The 27,423-nt window shown below is 41.7% G+C and overlaps 1 protein-coding gene and 1 long non-coding RNA gene across 5 annotated transcripts in view; one reads left to right on the forward strand and one right to left on the reverse strand.

The window, feature by feature from the left end:
- Positions 1-27,423, reverse strand: part of LOC143815513 (uncharacterized) — a 781,879-nt gene that overhangs the window by 234,072 nt on the left and 520,384 nt on the right. For all 4 annotated transcript variants that reach the window (XM_077294772.1, XM_077294774.1, XM_077294771.1 and 1 more), the window contains one exon: positions 17,437-17,515. In XM_077294772.1, the coding sequence (XP_077150887.1) occupies positions 17,437-17,515 (79 nt within the window). The remainder of the gene's footprint in view (positions 1-17,436; positions 17,516-27,423) is intronic.
- On the forward strand, positions 7,164-26,981 carry LOC143815514 (uncharacterized). Its single transcript, XR_013223765.1, has 3 exons — positions 7,164-7,409; positions 8,618-8,687; positions 26,651-26,981. It is a non-coding gene; the product is annotated as an uncharacterized LOC143815514 (long non-coding RNA).

The following is a 27,423-nucleotide window of genomic DNA, read 5'->3' on the forward strand; positions in this document are numbered from 1 at the left end:
GTATGAGCGCACAAAACAATCGCTTGCTTACAGCTAAAAGTTAAAGCGGTTCTATAATTCCTTGTCAACAAACCTAAACTAAAAAAGCAAATCAAAGAGAATCTGTCACCCAGTTGTTGCCTCCAAATCTAAGAGCAGCATGATGTAGGGGAAGAGACGCTGATTCCAGTGATCTATCACTGGGCTATTGCTACAAATCACTGTTTTATCTGCCACAGATCTACCAGTTTTCTGAATGCTGAACTTTGTGTAACAACACCCACACCACTGATTGGCAGCTTTCTGTGTATACTCTGCATAGGCAGAAAGCTGCCAATCAATCGTGGGAGTGGAGTTATACAGAGCTCCAGAATAGAAGACATTCCAGCTGGTTTAGTGGTCGTGTAAGGCCAGGATCACACTTGCGAGAAACTTGCACGAGTCTCGCATCTCAATACGCGGCACTGCCGCCAGCACTCGGGACCGGAGCGTGCGGCTGCATGTATTTCTATGTAGCTGAGCGCTCTGGTCCGAGTGCCGGCAGCAGTGCCGGGTATTGAGATGCGAGACTCGTGCGAGTTTCTTGCAAGTGTGATCCTGGCCTAATGATAAAATCCTGATGAAGCAGCGATTTTACCAAAACTACAGCAAACAGCCCAGTAAGTGATACATCACTGAAATGATGGTCTCTGTATCTATAGTCGTCTACTCCCAGATTAGGTGGCAAAAACCTGCTGTCAGATTGCTTTTAAATGCCCCAAGTTCTCCAACAAAAATTGAGTTCAGATTCACATCTTTAGTCTGAAGTGACAATTGAGGCTATAACACAATCACTTCAGCCATAATTCTAGAAGTTAACAATTATAATGTAGATCTTTCACATACATAGTAAAATATACTTGCTTTCATCACTGAAGTTTTGATACTAACAACTTTTTTCATCACTGGTTTATCTATCACAAAGTCCTTACCTGCAATATTTGGTGCATTACAGGGAAAGATAGAGATAGTACAGTCTGTACCTATAGTGGGGAAAATAAGTATTTAATACACTGACGATTTTTTTCACATCTACAAATGCTGGCTGGTTTGTAATTGTTATCATAGGTACACTTCAACTGTGAGAAACAGAATCTAAAAAAGATCCAGAAAATCACATTGTGTAATTGTTATATAATTAATTTACCATTTATTGTATGAAATAAGTATTTGATTCAAAAGAAAAACAGATCTTAATATTTGGTACAGAAACCTTTGTTTGCAATTACCAAGGTCAGACATCTCCTTTAGTTCTTGACCAAGTTTGCACACACTGCATCAGGGATTTTAGCCCACTCCTCCATACAGATCTTCTAGGTTTCGGGGCTGTCTCTGGGAAACATTGAGTGTCAGCTCCCTCCAAAGATTTTCTATTGGGTTCAGGTCTGGAGACTGGCTAGGCCACTCCAGGACCTTGAAATGCTTCTTAAGGAGCCACTCCTTAGTTGCCTGTGTGTTTCGGGTCATTGTCATGCAGGAAGACCCAGCAATGACCCATCTTCAATGCTCTTACTGAGGGAAGGAGGTTGCTGGCCAAAATCTCACGATACATGACCTTCCTTCCTTCAATACGTTGCGGTTGTCCTGTCTCCTTTGCAGAAAACCCCTCCTAAAGTTTGATGTTTCCCCCATCATGCTTCATGGTTGGGACAGTGTTCTTGGGGTTGTACTCAGCCTTCTTCTTCCTCCAAACACGTAAAGTGGCGCTGATACCAAAAAGTACTATTTTGTTCTCATCTGGGCATATGACCTTCTCCCATGCCTTCTCTGGATCATCCAGATGGTCATTGGCAAACTTCAAAGGGGCCTGAACATGTGCTGGAATGAGCAGGGGGACCTTGCGTGCCCTGCAGAGTTTTAATCCATAACGGCGTAGTGTGTTACTAATGGTAATGTTTGAGACTGTGGTCCAAGCTTTCTTCAGGTCATTGACAAGGTACTCCCGTGAAGCTCTGGGCTGATTCCTGACCTTTCTCAGAATCATCCTTACCCCTTGAGGCGAGATCTTGCAAGGAGGACAAGACTGAGGAAGATTGAGGCTAAGTTCACACGTTGCAGAATTGCCGCGGAAATTTCCGCGGCAATTCTGCGCCTCCTGCCGCGGGTATATCGCATGCAGAATTAGCATGCATATACCCGCAGAAAACTAGCGTTTTGCAAGCATAATTAGCTTGCAGAATGCTAGAGTTTTCCAAGCGATCTGTAGCATCGCTTGGAAAACTGACTGACAGGTTGGTCACACTTGTCAAACATAGTGTTTGACAAGTGTGACCAACTTTTTACTATAGATGCAGCTTATGCAGCATCTATAGTAAAAGGTAGAATGTTTAAAAATAATAAAAAAAATAAAAAACATGGTTATACTCACCTGCAGGCGTCCGTTCCTATAGCTGTTGTGCGGTGAAGGGCCTGAGATGACGTCACGGCTTGTGACGCGTGAGCGGTCACATGCGGTCTCGCGACCAATCACAAGACACTGACGTCATCGCAGGTCCTTCACCGCCCAGCAGCTATAGGAACCGAAGCGGCAGCGTGCAGCGGAGAGGCCGGAAGACTGCGGGGGACATCGAAGGTGAGTATATCGCTATTTTTTATTTTAATTCTTTTATTTTTTACCACTTATATGGTGCCCAGTCCGTGGAGGAGAGTCTCCTCTCCTCCACCCTGGGTACCAACCGCACATGATCTGCTTGCTTCCCGCATGCCGCATGGTGTGCACAGCCCCGTGCGGGAAGTAAGCAGATCAATGCACTCCTATGGGTGCAGAATCGCCGCGATTCCGCAATTTTAATGAACATGCTGCGTTTTTTTCCTTAATGCGATTCCGCTCAGGAAAAAAATGCAGCATGTGCACAAAAAATGCGGAATGCATTCTATTACCTAGGATGCTTAATGTTAGCGTTTTTTTCGCGGTTTTATAGCGTTTTTATAGCGAAAAACCGCAAAAAAAACGCGAAAAATCTTCTACGTGTGCACACAGCCTGACAGTCATTTTGTGTTTCTTACATTTTCTAATAATTGTACCAACAGATGTTGCCGTCTCATCAAGCAGCTTGTCTATTTTCCTATAGCCCACCCTGTAACGCCCCAGGGTCCTGGTTGTCACAGTGGAATTGCTTTCCTCACGGGGAGAGTGATGTCACGCTTGGAAGCGATGGAAGATTCCTCTTAACAGGTAATCAGCACATACAACACTGTTCTGACTCCAGGCCAGAAGGGGGAGCTCTACATCCAACTTCAGGGGAGCTGCTCTCTCTGGTCGGGAGGAGGAGTTAGTTGCTAGGCAGTTGGGAAGATTTAGACAGTTGGACTCTGAACTCGCTTCCAAGCTGGCCGGACCCTGCCTGTACCTGTGATCTGGTGCCTGCTACCATGAGTAAACCAGGTAAAAAGACTGCACAACTGCATCCTTCGTTCTTTACTGCACCACTCACCATCTTCCATCTATTCACCGGGATTTCTGGGGACCTACTTCACCTGTGGGAAGTTATACCATCTGGCTGCCATAACATCACCCCAGAGGACCCCTTTAAGCAGCGTTGGTCATCCCTGGCCGAATACCACAGGTGGCGTCACAAACTCTTATGATTTCTACAAATCCCTTTAAAGACCATCCCTTTAACATGGGTGCCCACGGCCACATACCGGGTCGCCGCCGTGACACGTCCCTTTAAGTACCAGACCCGGTACCGAGTACCCCACTGTCCTGTCGGGCGACTCAATCCCATCCTGGTGCCTATATATTTGATAAGGAGAGAGGGAAGGCAGGACTATATGTGCCTACTTCACTTGAGGGAGAAACAGGTAGGCAGTACAATCTGTGCCAGTATAATTGATAAGGAGAGAGGGGAGGCAGGACTATATGTGCCTACTTCACTTGAGGGAGAAACAGGTAGGCAGTACAATCTGTGCCAGTATAATTGATAAGGAGAGAGGGGAGGCAGGACTATATGTGCCTACTTCACTTGAGGGAGAAACAGGTAGGCAGTACAATCTGTGCCAGTATAATTGATAAGGAGAGAGGGGAGGCAGGACTATATGTGCCTATTTCACTTGAGGGAGAAACAGGTAGGCAGTACAATCTGTGCCAGTATAATTGATAAGGAGAGAGGGGAGGCAGGACTATATGTGCCTACTTCACTTGAGGGAGAAACAGGTAGGCAGTACAATCTGTGCCAGTATAATTGATAAGGAGAGAGGGGAGGCAGGACTATATGTGCCTATTTCACTTGAGGGAGAAACAGGTAGGCAGTACAATCTGTGCCAGTATAATTGATAAGGAGAGAGGGGAGGCAGGACTATATGTGCCTACTTCACTTGAGGGAGAAACAGGTAGGCAGTACAATCTGTGCCAGTATAATTGATAAGGAGAGAGGGGAGGCAGGGCTATATGTGCCTACATCACTTGAGGGAGAAACAGGTAGGCAGTACAATCTGTGCCAGTATAATTGATAAGGAGAGAGGGGAGGCAGGACTATATGTGCCTACTTCACTTGAGGGAGAAACAGGTAGGCAGTACAATCTGTGCCTATATAATTGATAAGGAGAGGGGAGGCAGGGCTATATGTGCCTACTTCACTTGAGGGAGAAACAGGTAGGCAGCACAATCTGTGTCTATATAATTTATAAAAAAGGAGAAGAGGCAGTGGTATACGTGCCTATTTCAATACACGGTGTTAAAAGGGCAGTAATATTTGTGTCTATATTAGTTAAAGGGAGACACAGTGAGGCAGTACAAGCTGTGCCAGGATGATTTACAAGGCGAGGACAGAGGTAGTAATATATGCCTACTTCATTACAGGGATAGACTGAGGCAGTAGAATTGGAGCTTACATTAATGACAAGCCGGAAGAAGAGGCAGCACCATGAGCATATTCATTATTGCTCCATACAACTCTATAGGGGTTAAGAAAACAGTCAGGTGCTCTTCATACCGTGCTAGATGCAGTGTGCCCCCTACAGCAACTTTGTGGCCTCACTAGTGACCTGACCCCCATACTGCTACAGCTTGATGACCATAACAGCCGGCTACAATGCAATCTCACGTTAAACTAATATCATATGTACTACTGAGAGGCGTCCATGGATTTGCTACTCTTTTTAGATATTCAGCATTCAGCACACAGCTTTCAGCAGAGCCACATCGTCTGTAGGAAAGTAATATACTCTAATGCTCCCGCCAAGCATTTATTATATCCGACCTTCCCCCACAGCCTTTTTTTGTCAGCTCACAGCCTCTCCGAGGCCATGTTTTAAGAAAGGCATTTTGTCCCTGTTGTCCCTGTGGCAGAAAACATTCACAGCAGAGGTTACCAGAAAGTCTGCAAAGGACATGAACCGACTGGCTTGAAGACCGCTATTGTATTCCGCGGTATGAAATGCACATTACTATAATAAATCTCTTTTTGTAAATCAAACACAAATCATACGCTGCTTCTAAACGATGCTACTGACCACTGGAGACCACACGCATTTGATGGCCTCATACAATGACCACGTCTACCTGATAAGATTACATTTACTGGAATTATGCAAGCAATTAGCAGAAGAATTACTCTCATGGGCTGGAAGATTAGCGCCTCTGCCTCGCCAGCGATGTCTCAGTAGCTCTGTGCTCTGCTACTGCGTGTGCGTCTAGTTGGAAAGGCACTGCTGTGATAAGTAAAGATTTGTTCAAAGTGCATTTTAAAGATAATCCTACGAACTACTACAAGACGTGCAGAATATGGGGTAAAAAGCAAAATACTAAACTGCCCTAGTTCTTAACAGCACAGGGTTAGTCATTACCCTCTAGAAACAAAACTGAGGAGGAAGGATAACTGTCATAATCCCATAAGTATGAGATGTGTATCAAAACAGGAAAATGGGGACAACAGTGAGAAAAGAGCGAGAAAAACGGCAAGAGAGGACATCACATGTAATGCATATGATAACATAAGGGTAAGTATGAGCACGGTATAATACAGGTATAATGTATATATAGCTAATACAAAGGTAAATGTAGCAAGGCTCAAACCCATCAAACAGTGCTCTCCTGTTGGAATGGCGCCACCCCGATGCGCGCTTCGGCGATGAGCCTTCATCTGGGGGTGGCATCATCCTAGCAGGAAATTGTATAAAAGTCAAGTCCCCACCAGTACGGATGCATTGACCAGCACCTGGTTTCCACCCCGCCGGCCATGTAAAAGAGGATGCATCACAGCAAACACGTGACAGGGGGAGGTTAGATGATAATGCCAGGAACACCCCCATGCAGATGCAAGAAGCTGGGAACAAAGTAGAAGGTGCATACACACTAGTGAGAAAGAACGCATTGTCATACAAGAACAGGTTGAGAGAGGCAGAACATAATGAATACAGATCAGTATTTCTGACCAGAAATCTGAAGCCATGATGCAAATTCACCAGTTATATCAGAATGGAAGCCATGTTTAGTGGAATGGTGAATAGTATCCAATGCACACTGTAACTGGAAGATTTTCTTCTTCAGTCACTAGTTAGTTCTATATTAATAGGACAAGTTTGCAGTTCTGAGTCATAGGTCAAATGTCAAATGCTACATTGACCAGTAGATCTGAGCATGCTAAAAGGCACATGGATCAGAAGAGCAGGGTAAGTGGACAAGCACACTAAAATAGCAGAGCAAAATGAGTTGAATTCATCTTGAGCAGCAGGACTGTATAAGTATTGAGGATTTTGAGGACTGCAGTGCCGTACACAGAGAGGCATTTTGATAAATCAAAGCCAAGTGAGCAAACAGCACCTAGGTACAGTGGGGTCATGTGGACAGACATGTACCTTGAAGTGGGAGAACTGACTGTGCAGACAATACCTTGGAGTAGTGAAGACAGCAGTACGGGCAGCACGGTGGCTCAGTGGTTAGCACTGTTGCTATGCAGAGCTGGGGTCCTGGGTTCAAATCCAACATCTGCAAGAATATTGTATGTTCTCCCCGTGTTTGCGTGGGTTTCCTCCAGAGTCTCCGGTTTCCTCCCACATTCGAAAGACATACTGATAGGGAATTTAGATTGTGAGCCCCATCAGGGACAGCGATGATAATGTGTGCAAAACTGTATAGCGCTGCAGAATATGCTAGCGCTATATAAAAATAAAGATTATTTTTGCCTTGATGCAGCAGAGCAGAGTATGAAGACAGCACTTGGGAACAACAGAGCCTAGTTGGCGGACAGGTACTTGATACAGCAGAGTCAACTATGCGGGCAGCACCCTGGAACATCAGAATCATGAAGACATACAAGTACCTTGATGCAGCAAAGAGTGTGCAGACAGCACCTTGGAATGGCACAGCCTAGATTGCAGACAGGCACCCTGGTGTTGCAAACAGCAGAAGTGGATTGGCAAAAAGGCACCTGGATGTAGCAGAGCTAAGTGTGCGGCCGGCACTTTCTAGTATATTATATACCGTATATATTATATAGAAGATACAAAGCTTAAGTACATGCCCTCTTAAGGCACTTAAGGCTTATCCATCTATTATGCTACACATGATAAGAGAGAGTGATGTGTACACCTTACTATACATTTTTAAAGGCAGTTAGTAGCACATATGTCTAATTGTCTAGTCTTACAGTCATTAAGTGATGGCTGAATAACCAGAACTGCTTGTATAGAAAGTTGGGATCATAGATACTACAAAAATTATAGGCCTCAATTCAACTAAATTTTGCACAACAGTTTTACACATTTGGTGTTTTCATGACATTTTTCATTTAGCTTTGAAAAAGTGGATGGAGCTGGGGTGGGACGGGGGCATGACGAAGCGTGGCGACCAAGCTCATGTAATTCACGATGAGCGGTGCCGTTCCTAATGCCACAAATGTTACTCCAGTGCCTGATGCACTTTGTCCCTCACTTGATGCAATTAATGAATCAGGCACCCGCACTTCACCACCATTTTTCACACTGGTCTTGAAGAAGAAAAACAACAGTATTTACACTAAAGCCCAAATTCATTAAGACCAGTATTTTTAAGCCAGTCTTGACGATGGGGTGAGTTAGAGAACAAGGTGCCAATTCATTAAGAGGTGCACGCCTCCTAATGAATCAGGTGAGGGGCGAAGTGGTAGGCCTCTCGCCATAAATCTTTCCCAAGTCAGAGACTGGAGTAAGATTTGTGGCGTAAGGAATCATCAGGAATTTAAGAAGCTGGGGTCACCACATCTGTCATGCCTCAGTTTCACATAATTTATGAAAGGTGGGCAAAAATGTGGATTAAAAATAAAAACTCGCAAAATTTTTACACAGCCTCGTGTTGCCCCAAAATTTGCAGTTTTTTACGTTGGTTTTCAGGTGTAAAAGCTTTGCTTAATCAGAGACTTTTGAATAGGGGCCTACATGCTAGGTATGGTACAGGTTATGGAATCAGAAGAACATATATCTCCTCCATGTTGGTGACATATTTAAAATGCAACATAGAGACAGAATATCCATAACATACCGCCATTATAGACTATTATTGATATGACGAGCCTCATCATATACTGCACATTATATACATTGACCCCTTAGTCCCAGAATTCATACATGTATTTGCATCTGTGTATTTACTCCATATTAAAACTGTATTTTGCAAATCCAGACAAACTGAAAGTCCAGGACTCAGAGCGAGCAGGAAGCTGGCCTCCAGCCCGACCTCTATAAAATGAGAGGTAAGTACTTATGTCAGACACAACTGTACCAGTCCATTCATACAGAACTAAATACGGACAAAATGTGTGAGAATTTGGCCTAAAGCCAATCCTACGGCTGTGACATATTGATAATTCCGCCCAGGAGTTTCCAGTGCATGACCTTTAGAAATTATAATTAACAAACAATTAATTGTTTCATATTTCACGATAAATCAAGGCATTTTTTATTGGCACTAAAGCCTATTGATTCTTTAATGAGGGGAAGCAGCCGCTATGATTGTCTGATCCGAGGCCATCATTAAACCTTCTTGTAAACGGAAAAGACAACAGTGCCATCTACAGGGAATAACGATACGGGGATCAATACCCAACAAAGAGCTTTTCACCGGACGCTGCATCTAGGTCAGAGAGACCAGAATTCATATATCAGGAAAGGGAGCACAGGCCGGATATTGTAGCGCGAGACGTAACTCACACTATTTAATTACTGATGAGTTTCAATCACACTGATGCTAAATGAAGGAAAATGGTATAAAAACTGAACAATTTACGAAAAAATGTGAATCCAGACAAAAAAAGCATGTAGCACACACCTCCAGATAGAATAAGGGGTTAAACGTCTTTATGTCCTCCAGAATCTCCATCCAGACAGTGTATTTCAGCCCAGCACCCAGATTCATTATCGTATTAAAGGGATTACACAGCAAAAAAGTGAAGGAGAAACACGAGCCGGCGAAGCGACTGCCAGCTGCCATCGCACCGCTCAGGAGATCCAGTGTCCTGAACGTCTGTTTTCATCTATAGGGGGAACGGATTTCAGCATAAGGGAGAAGCAAAGTATTCAGTGCAGAAATATAATTTTCCTTCTATCTAGCTGTACGAGCATCTGTTTCCATTTTTATTTAAAAAGACGAACAGGAGACAGTACTGGGGTCTGATCATAGAACTGCAACAGTGGAAAAGCAGAGTCCATGGAAAATCAATGTACAGGATGTAAAAACTATGCTAGAAATCAGTGAGGATAAAAAAGCAGATGGGCCTTGTAAACCCCAGAAAAGTACGACTTCAAATAGCCAAAGGAAAAGACACATTAACAAATCTCGCTTCCATTTAAAATTAAATTTCGTGCATATTTTATTAGTTCATAAAATTAATTTACTAGTGTCATTTATCATGATTAGACTAATTTTCATACATTAAAGGGGTTTTAGACTACAAGCTGTAGCCAGTCATTGCCTCTGGCTGCAGTGTTCACGTGACTTAACAACGTCACTTCACCGCAAGGAAACACAGCACTGACATCAGAGGAACAATGCCGATCTGGAGTGGGGAATATATGTTTTGTTTTTTTAAAGTCTTGATTGTATGTTTTACCTGTTAAGAAGGCACTGGACAACCCCTTTAAGGCCCAATAGTTTTAAGAGCACATTGGAAACTTTCACGTAAAGGGGGTGTCCAGCATTAGGCTATAAGTCTGCAGTCACTCTATGTGACTTCAGACTTGTGAATCCTCACATTGCATGAACTGTGGGAATTCTCCGATGCCGACACCGTGAGCGGGCGGTAATGTGATTGGCATACTTCCGCCACATTCCAAATAGATGTCTCTGGCCTCGCTCAATACACTTGCATTGAGCGAGGCTTCGAACATCTAGTTGGCATGTAACCGCATGTATGAAAATTGTATACTTTTGGTCACCCCCCCCACTGCTCCTAGTGCCAGCATTAGAGAATCCTCACAGAGCTCAGTTCTTATGATGTGAGGATCCACAAGTCTGCAGTCACATAGAGTGCAGACTTGCAGCCTAAAACTGGACGCCCCCTTTAAATGAAAGTTTCCAATGAGCTCTTAACACTGTAGGTCCTTTAAAGGGGTTGTACTGGACAATACCTTCTCAACATTTAAACCACACAATCAATTTAAAAGATATCTACTATATAATTGTCTAAGGGTCACTTCCATCTGTCTGTCTTTCTGTCTGTCTGTCACGGAAATCCCAAGTCGCTGATTGGACGCGGTCAAACGGCCACGACCAATCAGCGACGGGCACAGTGCGGCTGCGAAATGGCTGCTCCCTACTCTCCTGCCGTCAGTGCCCGCTCCATACTCCCCTCCAGTCAGCGCTCACACAGGGTTAATGGCAGCCGCGGTGTAACGCAGTCTGTTAACGCTGCTATTAACCCTGTGTGACCAACTTTTTACTATTGTTGCTGCCTATGCAGTATCAATAGTAAAAAGATCTAATGTTAAAAATAATTAAAAAAAATAAAAAATCATTATATATATACTCACCTTCTGTCGCCCCTGGATCCAGCCCAGGCCTTTCCCGCTCCTCGCGACGGTCCGGTCCATGCATTGCGGTCTCGCGAGATGATGACGTAGCGGTCTCCCGAGACCACTACGTCATCATCTCGCGAGACCGCAATGCACTCTTGGGACCGGAGCATCGCGAGGAGCATCGGTAAATGCCTGGGCTGGATCCGGAGGCCGATGGAAGGTGAGTATATAACTATTTTTTATGTTAATTCTTTTTTTAACAGGGATATGGTGCCCACAATGCTATATACTACGTGGGTTGTGTTAGATACTGCGTGGGCTGTGTTATATACTACATCTCTGTGCTATATACTATGTGGGCTGTGCTATATACTACGGGGCTGTGGTATATATTTTGCGGCTGGGCAATACACTACATTGCTGTGCTCTATACTACGTGGCCTGGGTTAAATACTGCATGGGCAGTGTTATATACTACGTCTCTGTGCTATATACTACATGGCTGTGCTATATAGTACGTGGCTGTGCAATATATTACGTGGCTGGGCAATATACTACGTGTCTGTGCTATATACTACGGGGGCTGTGCTATATACTACGTGGCTGGGCGATATACTACGTGGCTGGGCGATATACTACGTGGGCTGTGCTATATACTACGTGGGCTGTGTTAGATACTACGTGGGCTGTGTTAGATACTACATGGGCTGTGTTATATACTACGTGGGCTGTGTTATATACTATGTGGGCTGTATGCTACTTGGCTGTGCTATATTTCTCTGCTGTATCTGTGCATCATGAATCGTGGTATGTGTTAAAGAGGGGGGCCCACTGAGACTCTTTTGCCCTGGGCCCTTAAAAGCCTGGAGCAGGCCCTGGCTTCACTGATTGTTCGCGGCCGGGCGTGACCAATCAGCGACAGGTGCAGTCCGGCCTCGAATTGGCATGGAATTTGAACCACGCTTCGCTAATTGGTCACGCCTGGCTGGCCGAATCCTGTGTATAAATTGCATTATTCTGAAAACTTCATAAATAAACTACATACATATTCTAGAATACCCGATGCGTTAGAATCGGGCCACCATCTAGTTATTTTATAAGGGGGGAACTTAGTGGGTGAGAAGAGGTTGTTAGAGTAGTGGACAACCACATTAAAGGTGTTGTTTTATTAAACCAACCTTTATCCATATTCCCTAACAGGTCATATATGTAGTAGTGAAAATACACCACTCAAGAACCCCCTTCATAACCCAGAACAGAGAATTCATACAGATGGCTCCAGGTGATATTGACATGAATTTCTCATCAGATGTTAGTGACAACCCATCCAATCCACACATGATAGGACATCACACTATAGATGTCAATAAATTAAGTTATGTGTAAAATGTGTAACACTGCTTATTGAAATGTAATTAATACTTTGTACAAAAGCCTTTGTTGGTGATGACAGATTCAAGACACCCCCTGTATGGAGAAACTAGTTGCATGCATTGCTCAGGTGTGATTTTGATCTATTCTTCCACACAAACACTTCAAATACTGAAGTTTCCGTGGGCTTCTAATATGAACTATGAGCTTTAGTTCCGTCCTTCTTTTATTCTATAAAGAATCAGATCAGATTTTTATCAAGAATGTCTGGGAACATTTGTCCATTCATCCTTCCTTCAATCATATGAAGTTTGTCAGTGCCATATGCTGAAATTCAGCCCCACACAATGATGTGCCCATCTACAAACTTCACTGTTGGTATGGTGTTTTTGGGTGATATGCAGTGCCTTTTATCCTCCAAACACGTTCTGTATTAGGGCATCCAAAGAGTTAAATGTTGGTCTCATCTGACCAGACTATATTGTCCCAGTATTTCATAGGCTTGTCTAAATGTTGTTGAGCAAACCTTAAACGTGCTTGAACATCTTTTTTATTCAGCAATGGAGTCTTGTGTGGTGAGCGTGCATACAGGGAAATGGAGGTTGACCGCATTACTTCTAGTTTTCTTTGAAACTATTGTACCTTCTGCTTCCAGGTCATTATGTAGCTCTCAACAGGTGGTCAATGGCTCTTGGACAACTCTTCTGATAATTCTATTCACTTCTGTGTCTAAAATCTTGCGGGAAGCACCAGGTCATGGCTAGTTTATGAAGAAATTATGTTCTTTCCACTTCCGGATTAGGTCCCAAAAATGCTCACTGAAACCTTCAATAGTTTAGAAATTCTTCTTAAACCAATGCCATCAGTATGTTTTCCAACAACAAGGTTGCAAAGGTCTTTAGACAGCTCACTGGTTTTATCCATCATGACATGTTTTTTGCATAGCACCTTGGTAATGAAACACCTTTTCATAGACCATCAGTTGAACCAGCTGATATTGTTTTTCACTAAGTGGCAGGATTGCTTTCTAATTACTAACAGATATCAGCTGGTGTCATGACTTTCCATGGCTTTTTGTATCTCTCTTTCTTTATGTGTTCAATATTTTTTTTTCCTGTGTAATTTCTCATTATTATGCATAACTTAATTTATGGACATCAATAGTTTGCCTGTGTCGATTGGTTGTTATGGATATCTGGTGAGAATTTCATGTTAATAGCACCTTTAGAAATATATTTATTTAGAAAATTGGTGACACATTCAATACTTATTTCACCTGCTGTATGTAGTATTGTATATCCATATATCATAATTTAGGTAATGTGCAAGAGTGCCAGTGTACCTTTTAAAAAAATACTAGTTAACAATTTAATTTAAATACTAAATGTTAATTAATTGATTGCTACAATGTTTAGGGATGTTTATAATCCATACACACTAATATAAAGATGTACAAAAAAAAAAAATTGTGTTGAAATCAATGCTCTGTAATTTATCACTGGGTGTATACCGTCCCCTTATCTACCATGGTAAAGATGGCATGTTGCTTTGACGCAACCGCTGTGGGTTGAATCAATTAATTAATAACTGACAAACACTGTCAATTTCTAATTAACTCTCAACATCAAAATTAGTTGCCCCAAAGCAGGGGAATGCACCATGATTATGATAGAGATGATTGCACACATCAATTGATAAAGTAGCATATGTACATGTATAGATGTATAGAGAATTCCACCCAATTCTATGTCGGTTGCTACATTTATATCATCCCTTAGAGCATTGGCGGACATAGACGGAAGAGGGCCCCTGTGCAAGAACACTATATGGGCCCATCCGTGCCTGTGACAGGACCTTCTTGCTCAGTTAAAGGTGAAAGTGGGACCCCTTACCTCTCGGCCCCCTGTGCGGCAGCACACATTAAACCAATGATACGTCCCGCCTCTTGCTTTGGAGAAGAGGATAAATAAAGGAATCTAGTAACACTATGGTTATTTTTACAATGTATATATTCATTAAGCCACATCCAAAATCATTAATTTTGGTTGTTAGATCTAATTTTTAATTTAGCTTTTATATGAAAGCGACAGAATGATTTTAGCAGGCATGCATTTCTAAGAAAACCTGCACACTCCTCAATAGTGCAGCAACTGACATAAGAGAGAAAAAATTTAAAAAAAGCTCAAAATGACATAAAGGCAAGAAGTCAAAATGGAGCAATGATTTACATTGCTAATCACACTGAGAAAAGCTCACTTCAGCTGTACCAGACGTTCCCGTAACTAGAGCCTGGAAAATTGCTGTGACGGATGCAATAGCTGCATATTCACCATGCTTGCTGAATTTTGAAATACCCAAATCTAATAAATCTCGTCTGAGCCTCCACAGTTCTAGTAATAACGGGGACTACAAGGTAAATAGCAGACAGGCGCTTCTGACAGAAATATGTTTTGCAGGAAGCACTTGATCATCAGCATTTGCATATATTGAACCTTGGGTGATAAAAAGATAAGCATGCAGATTATACATTTAACTGAATCTTGAAAGTATCGAGCCTCAGTCCTATAAATGCCCACTAAAACTGAGATATATTGTAGATATGAAGATATAACAAGTCAGAGCAAAAAATGTATCTTTGGCGAGAATAAATATGTTTCAGTGTTCTCTGACCACTGACCATTACCACCATAGTTTGTGTTTAAAGGAGCGGTCAGGTCTAGCTAATTCCTGTTTATATACAGATAGTGAATAGATGTTAAGATCAGGAAAATTAACCAGCAATTGTTCATCACTGATCCAGAAAAGCAGTATAAATGCCAAAACTAGTACCAGATAATAAATGAAGGGTCTCCATAGAAAAGAAAGCCATGTTGGAAGAAGCTGCAGAGACTATTCTTTCGTCTGTTGCTCCGCAGCAGGCAGGTCTGGGTATTTCCTGCAGATTAGTGCCTGGTGAATTAAGGCATGAAAGGGGTATCCACAGGTTTGGAAGTTATCCCCTATTGGATAGGGAATCACGTACAAATCACTGGGAGTCCCACCGATCCAAAGAACTGCAACTGGTCGATTAGCCGCAGTGCCACTCCATTCATTCTTAATGGGACCCACACAGATACTTGAACAATATGCATTTGTTTTGATTGAGAGATAAGCTTTTGTAGACAATTTTCATCTCTTTGTGTACAATATGAGAACTAAGCCTAGTGGATTTTATGGTAACACCTCTGTGCAAGGAAGTGTATTAAGATCTAACACAAGATGATAGGCACAATGTTCCATGGCTGCCAAGTACTCCTGTGGTTTTTGGGGGATAAGGAATATTCTGGGTATGTACTAGACAGAGCACACCAAAAACACTGATATACAAATGAGGAATAGCGAGAAATATCTGTAAACTAGCAAAAGTTTACAGATCGTATGTGGCTTAAAAGGGGTTTTCTCAAGAACAAAGTACTTTTTAATTAATAGATCTTGGAATAATGATCATTTCCACAATTTGATGTTAAAAAAAAATGTTCCTGTGCAGAGATAAATGTGCTCCTGCTGTGGCCGTGTCTGACTGTACAGGAACATGGAGGAATCAAAAGAGTGTATACAGACAGGCCAGCATGGGATCACAGCTGATTCTTTCTGTGAGGTAAAACATTTCACTGTCTGTTTTTAAGCAATGTTTTACCTCAAATAATCAGCTACAATCATTTGTTGTCCTGTCTGTATACTCTCTTTTGCTGCCTCCACTGCCCAGGAGCTGTGGTATGTTCAGACCATGTCCCTGCTCGGTCAGACACGGCCATTACACAGTATACAGCAGGGGCACATTTATAAGATTATTTTAGGAACATTTTTTAAACACATTGTGGAACTTGTTCAAATATCTATTGATTATAATTAACTTTGTTAGTGGAAAAACCCCATTAAGGCCTCCATACACATTAGGCAGAAACCAGCAATATCGAAGGATTTAGCCAAAGTTATAATGTGTATGGGGGCACCAGTCAACTGATGGTAGGGAAAGATGTTGATCACACATGTCCGATTTCAGACTGTCGATCACATTGCTCTCCCTGAGATAATCTGCCATCCAACGTGTCAGTCAGTGACAAGAGCTTCTATGCATGGGAGAGTTGGCTGTTTGCTGAATGATCGACCGAAGCATCATTCAGCTGACAGTTATGTAATGTGTATGACCAGCCCTAGTATAGAGACCCTTAAAGGGGTTGACTCACAAAAGCACCCAGATTCTCAGACCTGATGAAGACAAAGTCATAGACCTCTGGGATATTCTAAAAGCGTTTCCTCAGATTCTTCCCTCATTACAGATGACTCTTAGAATTAACTAGTTAATGTTGAATTAAGTAAAGATTCCAATGCTTCCCTATGCTCAAAAGAGGGATGATAAAAACACTTTCTCTTTAACAGGGTAGTCTAAAAATTCTTAGCGGTCCCATACACAATAGGCAACTGTTAGCTGAATAATGGTTCGGCCAATCGTTCGATCAGCAGACAAAAATTCCTGTCTTAAGGAATCGGGGCCTTTGACTATTTATAATTTTTATGATTTATTATGGTTTCAAAGTTCTGCAAAAATTATTAGAAGTTGGTAATTTAAAGGGGTTGTCCAATATTTAACTTGCCCCATATAAATATCGATTTTAAAAGCACAGTATTTTCTAGTAAAACAAATTACACAAGTGGCAAAGGTTTTAAAATAGATATTTATACAGGGCATGTTATGTATCAGGCAACCTCGTTAATGATTTTTGTCTTGAAACTAAAATAATCAGGTTTGCATCTGTAAATGGAAAAACAAAAAAAGATGAACCGAAAACAGTTTTCGCGATGGACCTTCTCTAGGATTAACACACTCTAACATAGACGTCTGCAGTTCTAAAACCTCAGTAATGTATATATTGTGTAGAATTTTCTATTACATGGCTGGATATTAGATTTGCTATGAATAACTGGGAATTTGTATTATTTCTTATAATATGAAGTACACTACTTAGTAGTCTAGAAAAGTGATCTGAGTAACAAGTCTAATTTATTGCCTCATTTACACTAATGCTAAATAATTATTAAACAAAAGTTAAATAAGTGTAATAAGAAAGGAAACAATACCCTTTGCTTTGCCACATAGATTATCCGCAGGTAACACAGCATCATCAGGAATATCAGGGTGAACAATGGAATGTACCATCTGAAATGAACAACATACAATTGATTTTAATGTCGACAACCAGATATTATAGACAGTCACCAAACCAACTCTATCCAAAGCCCCCACAACCTAGAATACTAGATAGAATACCTAGAGACTACGAGTCAGCACCACGGACAGGGACTCTGACATGCGCTTCTGAGGCTAAATGTGGATATTACAATGTAGTCTATAAAATAACAAGCAACTACAAAGTATTGTAACATCATAGATCAAGGAAACAGTGTCTCTACTAAACACGATAGCACATTAAAAGGGTTTACACGCAAATCACATCTATCACGTGTCCACAGTACAGGTTATAAATCAAAGGGACGTACTTCTAAGTTAGAAAAAAAAGAAAGTTGTGCACTGAAGAAGAAATTGTATTGCTAGGATGTCCAACATGAGATTGATGGGACAGAGAGACACTCAGACCTCCAGACTAACAGCAATTAAACATTATTCCGATAGCGCAAACAAATGTTATTTATGGGAAAACCCCTTTCAGGATGGTTTCACGCACACAAGGTTTTGGAAAAACACCACTATCATTTTTAGAATATTATTTTTGTTTTATTGCCAAATCCAGATATGGATCCAACAAGGAGAAGTATAGTATGTCATTCATTTATATTTGATTTGTCATTTCCTTTTATCCATTCCTGCCTTAAAAATTAAAGTTGACCACCATATAGATGCTCTTTAGTATGGTATAGCTACAGAAAAAAGTTGAAAAAAAGACCTAGGCCCATCAAGTTCAACCTTTCTCCATCAATTACACATTTTTTTGTCACTAAATTATCTATATCACACAATGTTATGTGTACTGAGGAAATCATCCAGTCCTTTTATTTATCAACTGTCATAGTGTCTGCCATTACTACCTCTTGTGATCGGCATAACACAGTCTGACTGCTCTAACTGTAAAGAATCCTTTCCTATTTAGCTTCCGGAATCGCCTTTCTTCCACCCATAATGAGAGCTCCCTGGTCCTTAGTATGGTGTTTGGTAGGAATAAGTTATGCGCCAGTCCTTTGTTTTGACCACACATATTTAGGACACCAAATTTTTATCCCATTTAAATCCAGCCATAAAGAGAAAACTATCATATAACACCAATAAAGAGCTTTATATGCCACCAAGTATCAATTAAAATAATATTTTTATTGAATCAACTTAATACAAATTATGTTAAAAGGTAGAGCAAAATACCACAAGTACAATATAATTTTAGGTGGGTAACCAGGGGGTACAAATAATCAATACATAATAGTACTACACAGAAAGGTAAACACAGACCATGATTTGATAGTAATATTACATTGTCCACAATATCATGTTTAGAATTAGTGATTAAAAAAATGAGGATAAGGGGTTCTCAGTACATTCAGGGACAAAAGAAATAAAGCTACCATGTCGCATACCTTAGTATAATCAAGTAAATGATAGAATTGCACAGCACTACAATAAAATGTATAGAAGTATCCAGTGATGTTAATGTAGCACTGTGAGTAATTGATAGCAGCATAAGATGTGCACAGAAAAACAATATAGCACCACAATGAGGAATGCCCGCATGATAAACCAACAGCATAGAAAGGTATAGTTACCTGAAACACCCGGGGGCCCACCACACCCGACGCACCTTCTGCTGGATGTCGATACAGTTGAAAGCAATGATGAGAGAGGGAGCATCACACTTCTTCTCCCATCATTCCCCTTCTGCATCTGATGTCACTGACACAGACACTGACAGCGGGCGCAATGACGTCATTACTTGGCGTCTGCTGTCCTGAGATATGCGGCATTCAGAGCAACAAAGGAACAAGGAGACATAAATGGGCTCCTGTCAGGGGATTTCCCTTGATATAGGGGAATGCGGCAGGGGTGCCCCTTGTCTCTCCTGTTTGCAATTGCTGTTGAGCCCTGGGCAGCGATACGGAGGGATAGGGACATAAAAGGATTTAGATATGGAAACTGGAAACTATGAAGAAAAGATTGCCCTGTACGCGGACGACGTGTTACTGTTCTTAGAAGATGCGCAGGAGTCTCTGGGGGCCATTATGAACAGCATTACAAAATTTGGGGCTCTTTGCGGATTATCTATTAATTGGGATAAGTCTGTTGTTGCCCATGGATGCGGCAGCTTCTCTGACACTAGACCCTGGGGTTCCCTTAAGGGTGGTACATGAGTTTAAATATCTGGGCATCGTGGTTTCGGACAAAATAGAGGACTATGTGTGGCTCAACCTGACTCCTTTGCTTGGGAAGTTCCAGCAGAAGATTGAGGCCTGGAAGAAGATATTTCTGTCGGCTTCAGGAAGAGTAAATTTGATCAAAATGATACTTATGCCTCAGATCCTCTACAAATTGCATAATGCTCCAGTGTGGCTGCCTCAGAGTAAATTTTATAGGATCAATACTCTATTTAGGGACTTAATTTGGAAGGGTGGATGGGCGCGCATCAAATTGGAACATCTGTAAAGGGTGAAGGATGAGGGTGGTCTGGCGATCCCCAATCCATGGATTTACTATATAGCATCTCAATGCCAGCATATGGTAGGTTGTGGGGAACAAGAACAGAGCTCTTCAGCAGGGATAATCATTGAACACGCGGTAGGGAAAGGCCCATTGTTAGCCAGTCTGGAAGCAGGCAGATTCAGAATTAACTCCCAAAAATTCCCAACAATAGCTATGATGGGGAAAGTCTGGCACAAAAGTAAGCCATGGAGGGGAGTAACAGAATGTACGAGATATACGCCAGTTTGGTTTGATCCTAGATTGGCAGAGCTCATGAAATTGCGGGAGTTCAGTCAGTGGAGGCGCACTGGCATTTGGTTCGTGTCTCAGTTGCTTGATGGGGATGTTATTAAAACATTCGAGACACTTAGGACTGAGTTTCCTTTGCCCCAGAAGATGGTATTTCAATATCTGCAGTTGAGACACGCCCTAAATTGATAAAAGGAGGGGTCGCGCGTGATTCTGCAGTCCTATAGCTTGTTGAATTTTATCATGCCTCGGAAGAGTATGACGGGGTTTATTACCTTGATGTACATGTGTCTGATGGATACCTTTTTATTGAAACATCCATTAAGGATAAAGAAAAAATGGGTGGCAGACGTGGGCCCCTTGTCGGAGTCACAGTGGGAGTCCATACTTCAATACATCTCCAGGGCTTCCCTGAGTAAGGCTAAGAGGGTGTCACAGTTATACCTGGTGTATAGGGTGTACAGGACCACGGCCTGGGTGAGGAAGGCAGGACTGAGAGGTGACTCAAAATGCCCAAGGTGCGGTGAGGAGGATGCAGATTTGATACATATGATGTGGTCATGTGCTCGCCTCCAACTCTTTTGGGTGAAGGAGCTTAATTTGATTCAAGAGGTGACAGGGGTAAATGTGGTGCGTAACCTGCTGACTTGCCTTCTGGGTTGTGTGGATGATATTGCTACGGATGAATGTGGAAGGTTGATTATTGCTACGGATGAATGTGGAAGGTTGATTATTGCAAGATTGTTGTATGCTGCGAGAAAGCTTATTGCGATGCATTGGTTGGATGAAAAACCACCAGGGAAAAAATAATTTATTAATAATATTAACTTTATTGTCCTTATGGAAAGGAATATCTACATCAAGAGAGGTCAGAATACAACATTTGAAAATGTGTGGGGCGGAGGGATGGATTACCCAGGCGTGGCATCTGCTGAGTTATTGCAGAGTAGAATGGGGTTATTTAGTTGCTTCTGGAGGGACTTTTACATGTACTGTTGGACAATTTTCAAGAGGTGATATTGTCAGCTGGTTGTATTGGATAATGGGTATGGGACTGGGGGGAGGGAGGGTTGGTTATGGGGTAAGGGTCCTGTTTTCATAAAATGAAAATGTATTAATAGGTTTTGTATTTGCTGAACCCGTCTGGACAATGTGTCAGACTGTGTTACTGCGTGTCAGATGCTTTAATAAAAATTATTTGATTTGAAAAAAAAAAAAAAAAGAAAGGAACAAGGAGAGAGGCGAGTATTGCATTTCTTTCTATAGGGTGTGCATTATACTATATAAAGGCCTATGGGGAGTGCATTATACTATAGAGGCCTATTGCGATGCATTATACTTTATAGAGGGCTATGGGGAGTGAATTATACTATATCCACTATTATGGGGCGCCAACATAGTTATAATTGGGGTTACCTGTTTAGGGGCCCACTCAGAAGTTTCATCCCCCCCACCCGAACCAAAACCCTAGCTATGATGCATCTTGTGTGGTATAATTAATTGTGATAGACAAATCGGACAGAGGGGTTAGGTGAAATGGAGGAATGATGATGAGTTCAGTTTTGTCCACATTGAGTTTTAGGAAGCGAGAGGAGAAATTAGGAGGAGGAGTAGAGAGATGATATCTGGGCCAGAGAGGTAGATCTGAGTGTTATTACCACATAGGTGGTAATGGAAGCCATGGGACTTTATGAGTAGTCCCAGACCAAATGTATAGATTGAAAAGAGTAGGGGTCCCAGAACAGAGCCTTGAGGGACACTAACAGAGAGAGGATTGGATGAGGAGGTAGTGTGGGAGTGGGAGACACCAAATGTGCATTTAGAAAGAGGAGATCCAGTAGAGAGCAAGGTCTTTGACACCAAGACAAGAGAGGTTTGTAGTAGGAAGGTGTGGTCAACTGTGTCAAAGGCAGAGGACAGGTTCAGAATAAGGAGTATAGAAAATGGTCTGTTAGCTTTGGCAGTAAGTCGTTAGTAATTTTGGGCAGTGCAGTTTCGGCGAGGTGGTGGGGATGGAAGTCAAATTGAAGGTTGTCAAAGAATGAGTTAGATAAGTGGTGGGAGGAAAGTTCAGCATAGACATGCTGTTCGAGGAGTTTGAAGGCAAAGAGGAGCAGAGATATAGGACGATAGTTGAATGGATGTTACATCAACCCTTCCCTCTCCCAAAATAGTAAGGGTAAAGCAATATCTCCTCAATAAAGCATTCTTGGGACTACTGAGTTGATGGTTTATGAAAAACTCTAAAATTGTAAAAGCGTGGCCACCCATATACAGTACACCCAGTCATATCCTATAGTCACTAGTATCTTAGCTGTGTTATCTTCCATTTGTTCCATTTTGTAGGCTCAAAACAAAGTGAGCATACTTGGCAGTATCAACATCTGCGTTGATTTTTATATGATGGCAATGACATCCTGAGTCTCATTCCAGGTTGCATGCCCAACAGGGTAGACTAGTTTATCCCGAACTTTAGTCCTCACGGCCCCCAACATCATGGGTTCAGGATTTCTTTAGTATTGCACAGGTGATGGAATTATTGTCAAGGCATAGAAACTTCCACAAGTTCTCTCATGTGTTTAAAATTTAGGAAATCCTGAAAACCATATCTGTTGAGGGCATTAACAGAATTTGTAGACCATTAAGTGTCGGAATAATGGAATTTCACTGAAAACTTATTATTAAACCATTTGAATGGATGGTTGAATGCTTTCTTCTATAAAGATGTTGAAATAATTCTGGGGGTTAATATTGTATTATATATGCATTAAACAAGAGTCAAGGTGTAGTTAATAAGCAAATCCTTGTTAATATGCTGAGGACCCACATCTAGTCTGATTGCCAGGGTGTAATGCTCTTTTAATCATAGTCGCTCTCTTTTGCCCATCAATTTCCCTAATAGACTTTAATAGCATTGCTTACAAATGTCAGAGCCACCTACATTCACGATACACTGGGGACTGATCACTCCTCGGGTAAGGTGCTCTCTCGGCAACTTTTTTTCTCTGTCATTCCCCTTGTTCCAGAGTAACTTATTTAACTACAAGACAATAACCTCCTATAATTGCAGTGAGGTACTGTCTAGTGCTGCTGATTTCGATAAAAAGGCTCTTGGCAATGCCCCAGGATTAGCTCTCCTGTGCTCCCTTGTCAGCTATAACTGATTATAATGTGATAAGCTATAATAGGAAGGGATTACAATGCAGCATATTTTAATCTGTTTATTGTAGTGGATCACAATATAATTTGTTATATCTAGCAATATACTGTACAGGTAAAATCCGGGACTTCTTAGAATGCTTTGACATTGCTTTGCAGTAGATTGAGCTCCTTGACATCTTTAATACTAGTACCTGGTGAAAGGAAGTTGTAACTACCGTTAACCATTGTAGAACCTAAAAATCACTGCTCTTTGTTGCTTAAAAGTTGTTTTCTAGTTTACAAAATCCATTTTTAAAAATCTTAGTGCATTGTATGAAAAAAACAGAATCAGGAAAATGTAAAGCAGCTCAATTTGTGGTTGCCTAGTGGCTCTAAATAGGGCTTTCATGGACAGGCTTTGTACTACCCACACCATCTATTAATTCTCAAGGGAACCCTGGCCTTCACCATATAACCCCTGTACAGGGGTCTGGACTTGCACAAGGGCCCTGTGTTATGTCCACAATGTAGCTACTGGACTGTAGAACAGGCTGGCAGAGAATGGTTAGGTCACTGGGTCAGTTCAAAGAGGTAAGGAAAGGAATAAAATCATCAGAAGAATAGTCAGCAGAGGTCAGGTAAGACAAAATATGAATACTAGCACAACAGGAGCAAAGAGCAGGTGTGAACCAGGCTAAGTTATAACCATGGATTCAGGAGTTAATATAGAGAATAGACCCGCCTATGGATCAGATCAGGGAGTTAATACTGAAGATAGGAATTCACTTCCAGGCTCTCAACCTACACAGCAACACAAGTCCCAGAGAATTAAACAGGACTGCCATGTTGTAGCCCAAAATGAAGATGTAGCATCATCTACCAACAAAAGTGGAAACCATTAAAAAGGTTTAACATGATTTTTATGTAGCCCATCCATATCAGATCAGTGGGAATCCCATTGATCAACCAATTGTTTACTAAGCATAGTGTTGTACATTTTGTAGTGGCAGTGGCTTATCTGACTGGTATAGGTACAACATGTGCAAGCAGTTCAGCTGCAGAAGGTCCATGGGGAAAGTAGGGCATAATCACACTTCATGTTTGTCAGGCAGGACAGTGCTGCGACTATTCTCCCAGTGTAGATGTACTCTTCAAGTTCTCCTTCTGGGGGGGGGGGGGGGGGGCTCCCAGTATCTGTCTGTGCTAATTAGATGCCTTTATATATAGTTAATGTTAATTGATTCTTTTCTTTTCTTGCAGTGTAGTCTTTCCTAGGATTCAAACTCACACACCATAGTACGCTAGGTAGAAACTTTACCAGTGAGCCACATTTAGGAGTCTTAAGTATAGGAGAACTAGAGCTCTATACAGTATTACTAGATGGTGGCCCGATTCTAACGCATCGGGTATTCTAGAATATGTATGTAGTGGTTTAAATCCCACGCCGGCCGGGCGTGACCAATCAGTGAAGCGTGGTTCAAATCCCGCGCCAATTCGCAGCCGGACTGCGCCTGTTGCTGATTGGTCACGGCCTGCCGGGTGCGACCAATCAGTGAAGCAGTGTTTAAATTCCGCGCAAATATCGCTGATTGGTCACGGCCGGCCGTGTGCGACCAATCAGCGAAGCGATGTTTAAATCCCGCACCAATATCGCTGATTAGTCGTGGCCGGCCAGGTGCAACCAATCAACGAAGAGTGGTTCAAATCCCGCGCCAATTCGAGGCCGGACTGCGCCTGTCGTTGATTGGTCGCGGGTGGCTGGAGCAACCAATCAGCGACGCGGGATTTCCATTACAGACAAACAGACAGAATTAGACGATTATATGGTAGATGTTTTACAGGTATATTGTACTATAGCACAGTGACACATCACATAAATATATTTAAATACCTGTATATTAATATTAAAATAATAGTCAGACATTTTTTTTCTCTCCAATAATAGTACTAAAAAGTGAAAAACAATTACAATAATTGTAAATGACATCGTTAACTTTAAGGCTATTTTCACACATCAGGTTTTCAGTGTCAGGCTAAATCCGGCGAATGTTGGAAAAACTGGATCCGGCGCAGATTGTGAAAAACTGATGCGACGGATCCGTTTTTTTGATGGATCCGGCTAGCATATCTAGATTATTGGATAAAAAACAAAAAATTGGAGCATGCTCAGTTTAAAAAAGCGGATCAGGCCGCCGGATCCGCATCAGGCACCTTCCGGCTCCCATAGGCTTCCATTCTAGCAAACAGCCGGAAGCGCCGGATCCGGTGCTTCAGGCTTTTTTGCCGGAGACAAAAAACGTTGCTATGGACGTTTTTTTCAAGAAACCGGAAGCGGCAGATTTGCTGGATCCGGCGAAAACCAGACGAAACGCAATGTCATCCGGTGCAATCTGGCACGAATACAAGTCTATGGGAAAAAAACCCTGATCCGGCGGCAACATTCGCCTGATCCGGTTTTTTGAAAATTAGCCGGATTTAGCCTGACACTGAAAACCTGATGTGTGAAAGTAGCCTAATCATAACAGCCTGCATCATAAAGTGAACAGATTAGTTATGGTGATCGGTAAATTGCGTACAAAAATAGTGCATTTTTTTCTACAATAAATCTATAGAAAAGGTTAAGACAACATGATTCCTAAAAACTACAGCTCATCTAGCAAAAAACAAGATATGATATAGTGAAGTTTACACAGAAATAAAAAAAAAAGGTATTTGCAGTTACATCTATGAATGAATGAATAAAAAAACAGGTTTTTTTTAACAAGTGCATCATAAAAATGTCATGATGTATAGGCATTTATTTTATATACATGTGTGTCTAATGTGAATGTACAGGTGATGTTTGATGTAGGGGAGCCAAGATAAAAGTCCTGCACAGGGGCCCTTGTCTATCAGTGTTCACTCTGGTTGACTGTAAGTAAAGACCCGCCTACTGATACATTATAGATAGGCCATCAACATATAGCTTTATAGCACATTAGTAAAAATATAAACTAATAATCAAGTAGTAGAAATTATAAAAAAAGATAGGAACCAAGTGGCTCCAACAAGTAAAGAAGAAACAGATGGTATTTTATGAATCATCATCTCATGTTTGTCTACAAGTAAGTGAGCACTAATAATAGCACAATGCAAGTAAATTCTTATTTTTTTACAGTATGGGTGTTACAAGGTTTAAAGCTTTAATTTTACTAAACAAACCAATGTATCTGTATCTTCCAGTGAACCAAAGTATGCATCGCTCACCAGGCTATGCATAATACAAGAAGCAATCGTTAAACAACAGCTGAGCCAGGGCTCATACCATTTATTACGGACGAGGTACAGATCTTTCCACAGCAAACCTACCATCTCGACAGCGGGTAATTATGAAAAGACGCCCAGGAGAAAATGGCAAGATTTGCATAAGCTGTGCTTGATGCACTATATATGTACAAGGTTATTTGCAGAAGGACGTTGTATTGCTTTCTATGGGTATGACATTGATCAATATTTAATGGCTGCCATTGGTCACCTAGTAAAACAGGCTAACACTTGTACGAAACAAACAGTTTACCGCCCAACAGCAGTGGAAAAGGTAAAAGTAGATCAATAAAAAAATGAACACAACTAATTATTTTTAGGCTTTGGTTTTTAAATCACCCAATAAAATTCATTAATAAGATCAATAGTTCTGTAGCTGTGCCATCACAATAATACTGGGGTAAGTGTTCCGTGTGTGCAGTATATTCTTGGGAGCGACCATAAGCTTAGTGGTAAGTCCAGTGTACATCAAAGTAGTGTCCTAATAACGTATGTTAATAACGATTTGCCAATGAAGGCAACTGTGTCACGCTCACGCCCTGACTGGTGGGTGTGAGCTCGGGGGGTTTGTGGCCCCACTGTGCCACAAACCAGACTACCCTGGAAGGGGCGTGACTATGACAGCTGCCTGGGTTTTCACTGGAGCCTCTGATGGTGAGGTCAGGCTTGTGCAGCAGGCAGCTGCCAGGTGC

Source organism: Ranitomeya variabilis, chromosome 3 (assembly GCF_051348905.1).
Source record: "Ranitomeya variabilis isolate aRanVar5 chromosome 3, aRanVar5.hap1, whole genome shotgun sequence".
NCBI classification, from domain to species: Eukaryota; Metazoa; Chordata; class Amphibia; order Anura; family Dendrobatidae; genus Ranitomeya; species Ranitomeya variabilis.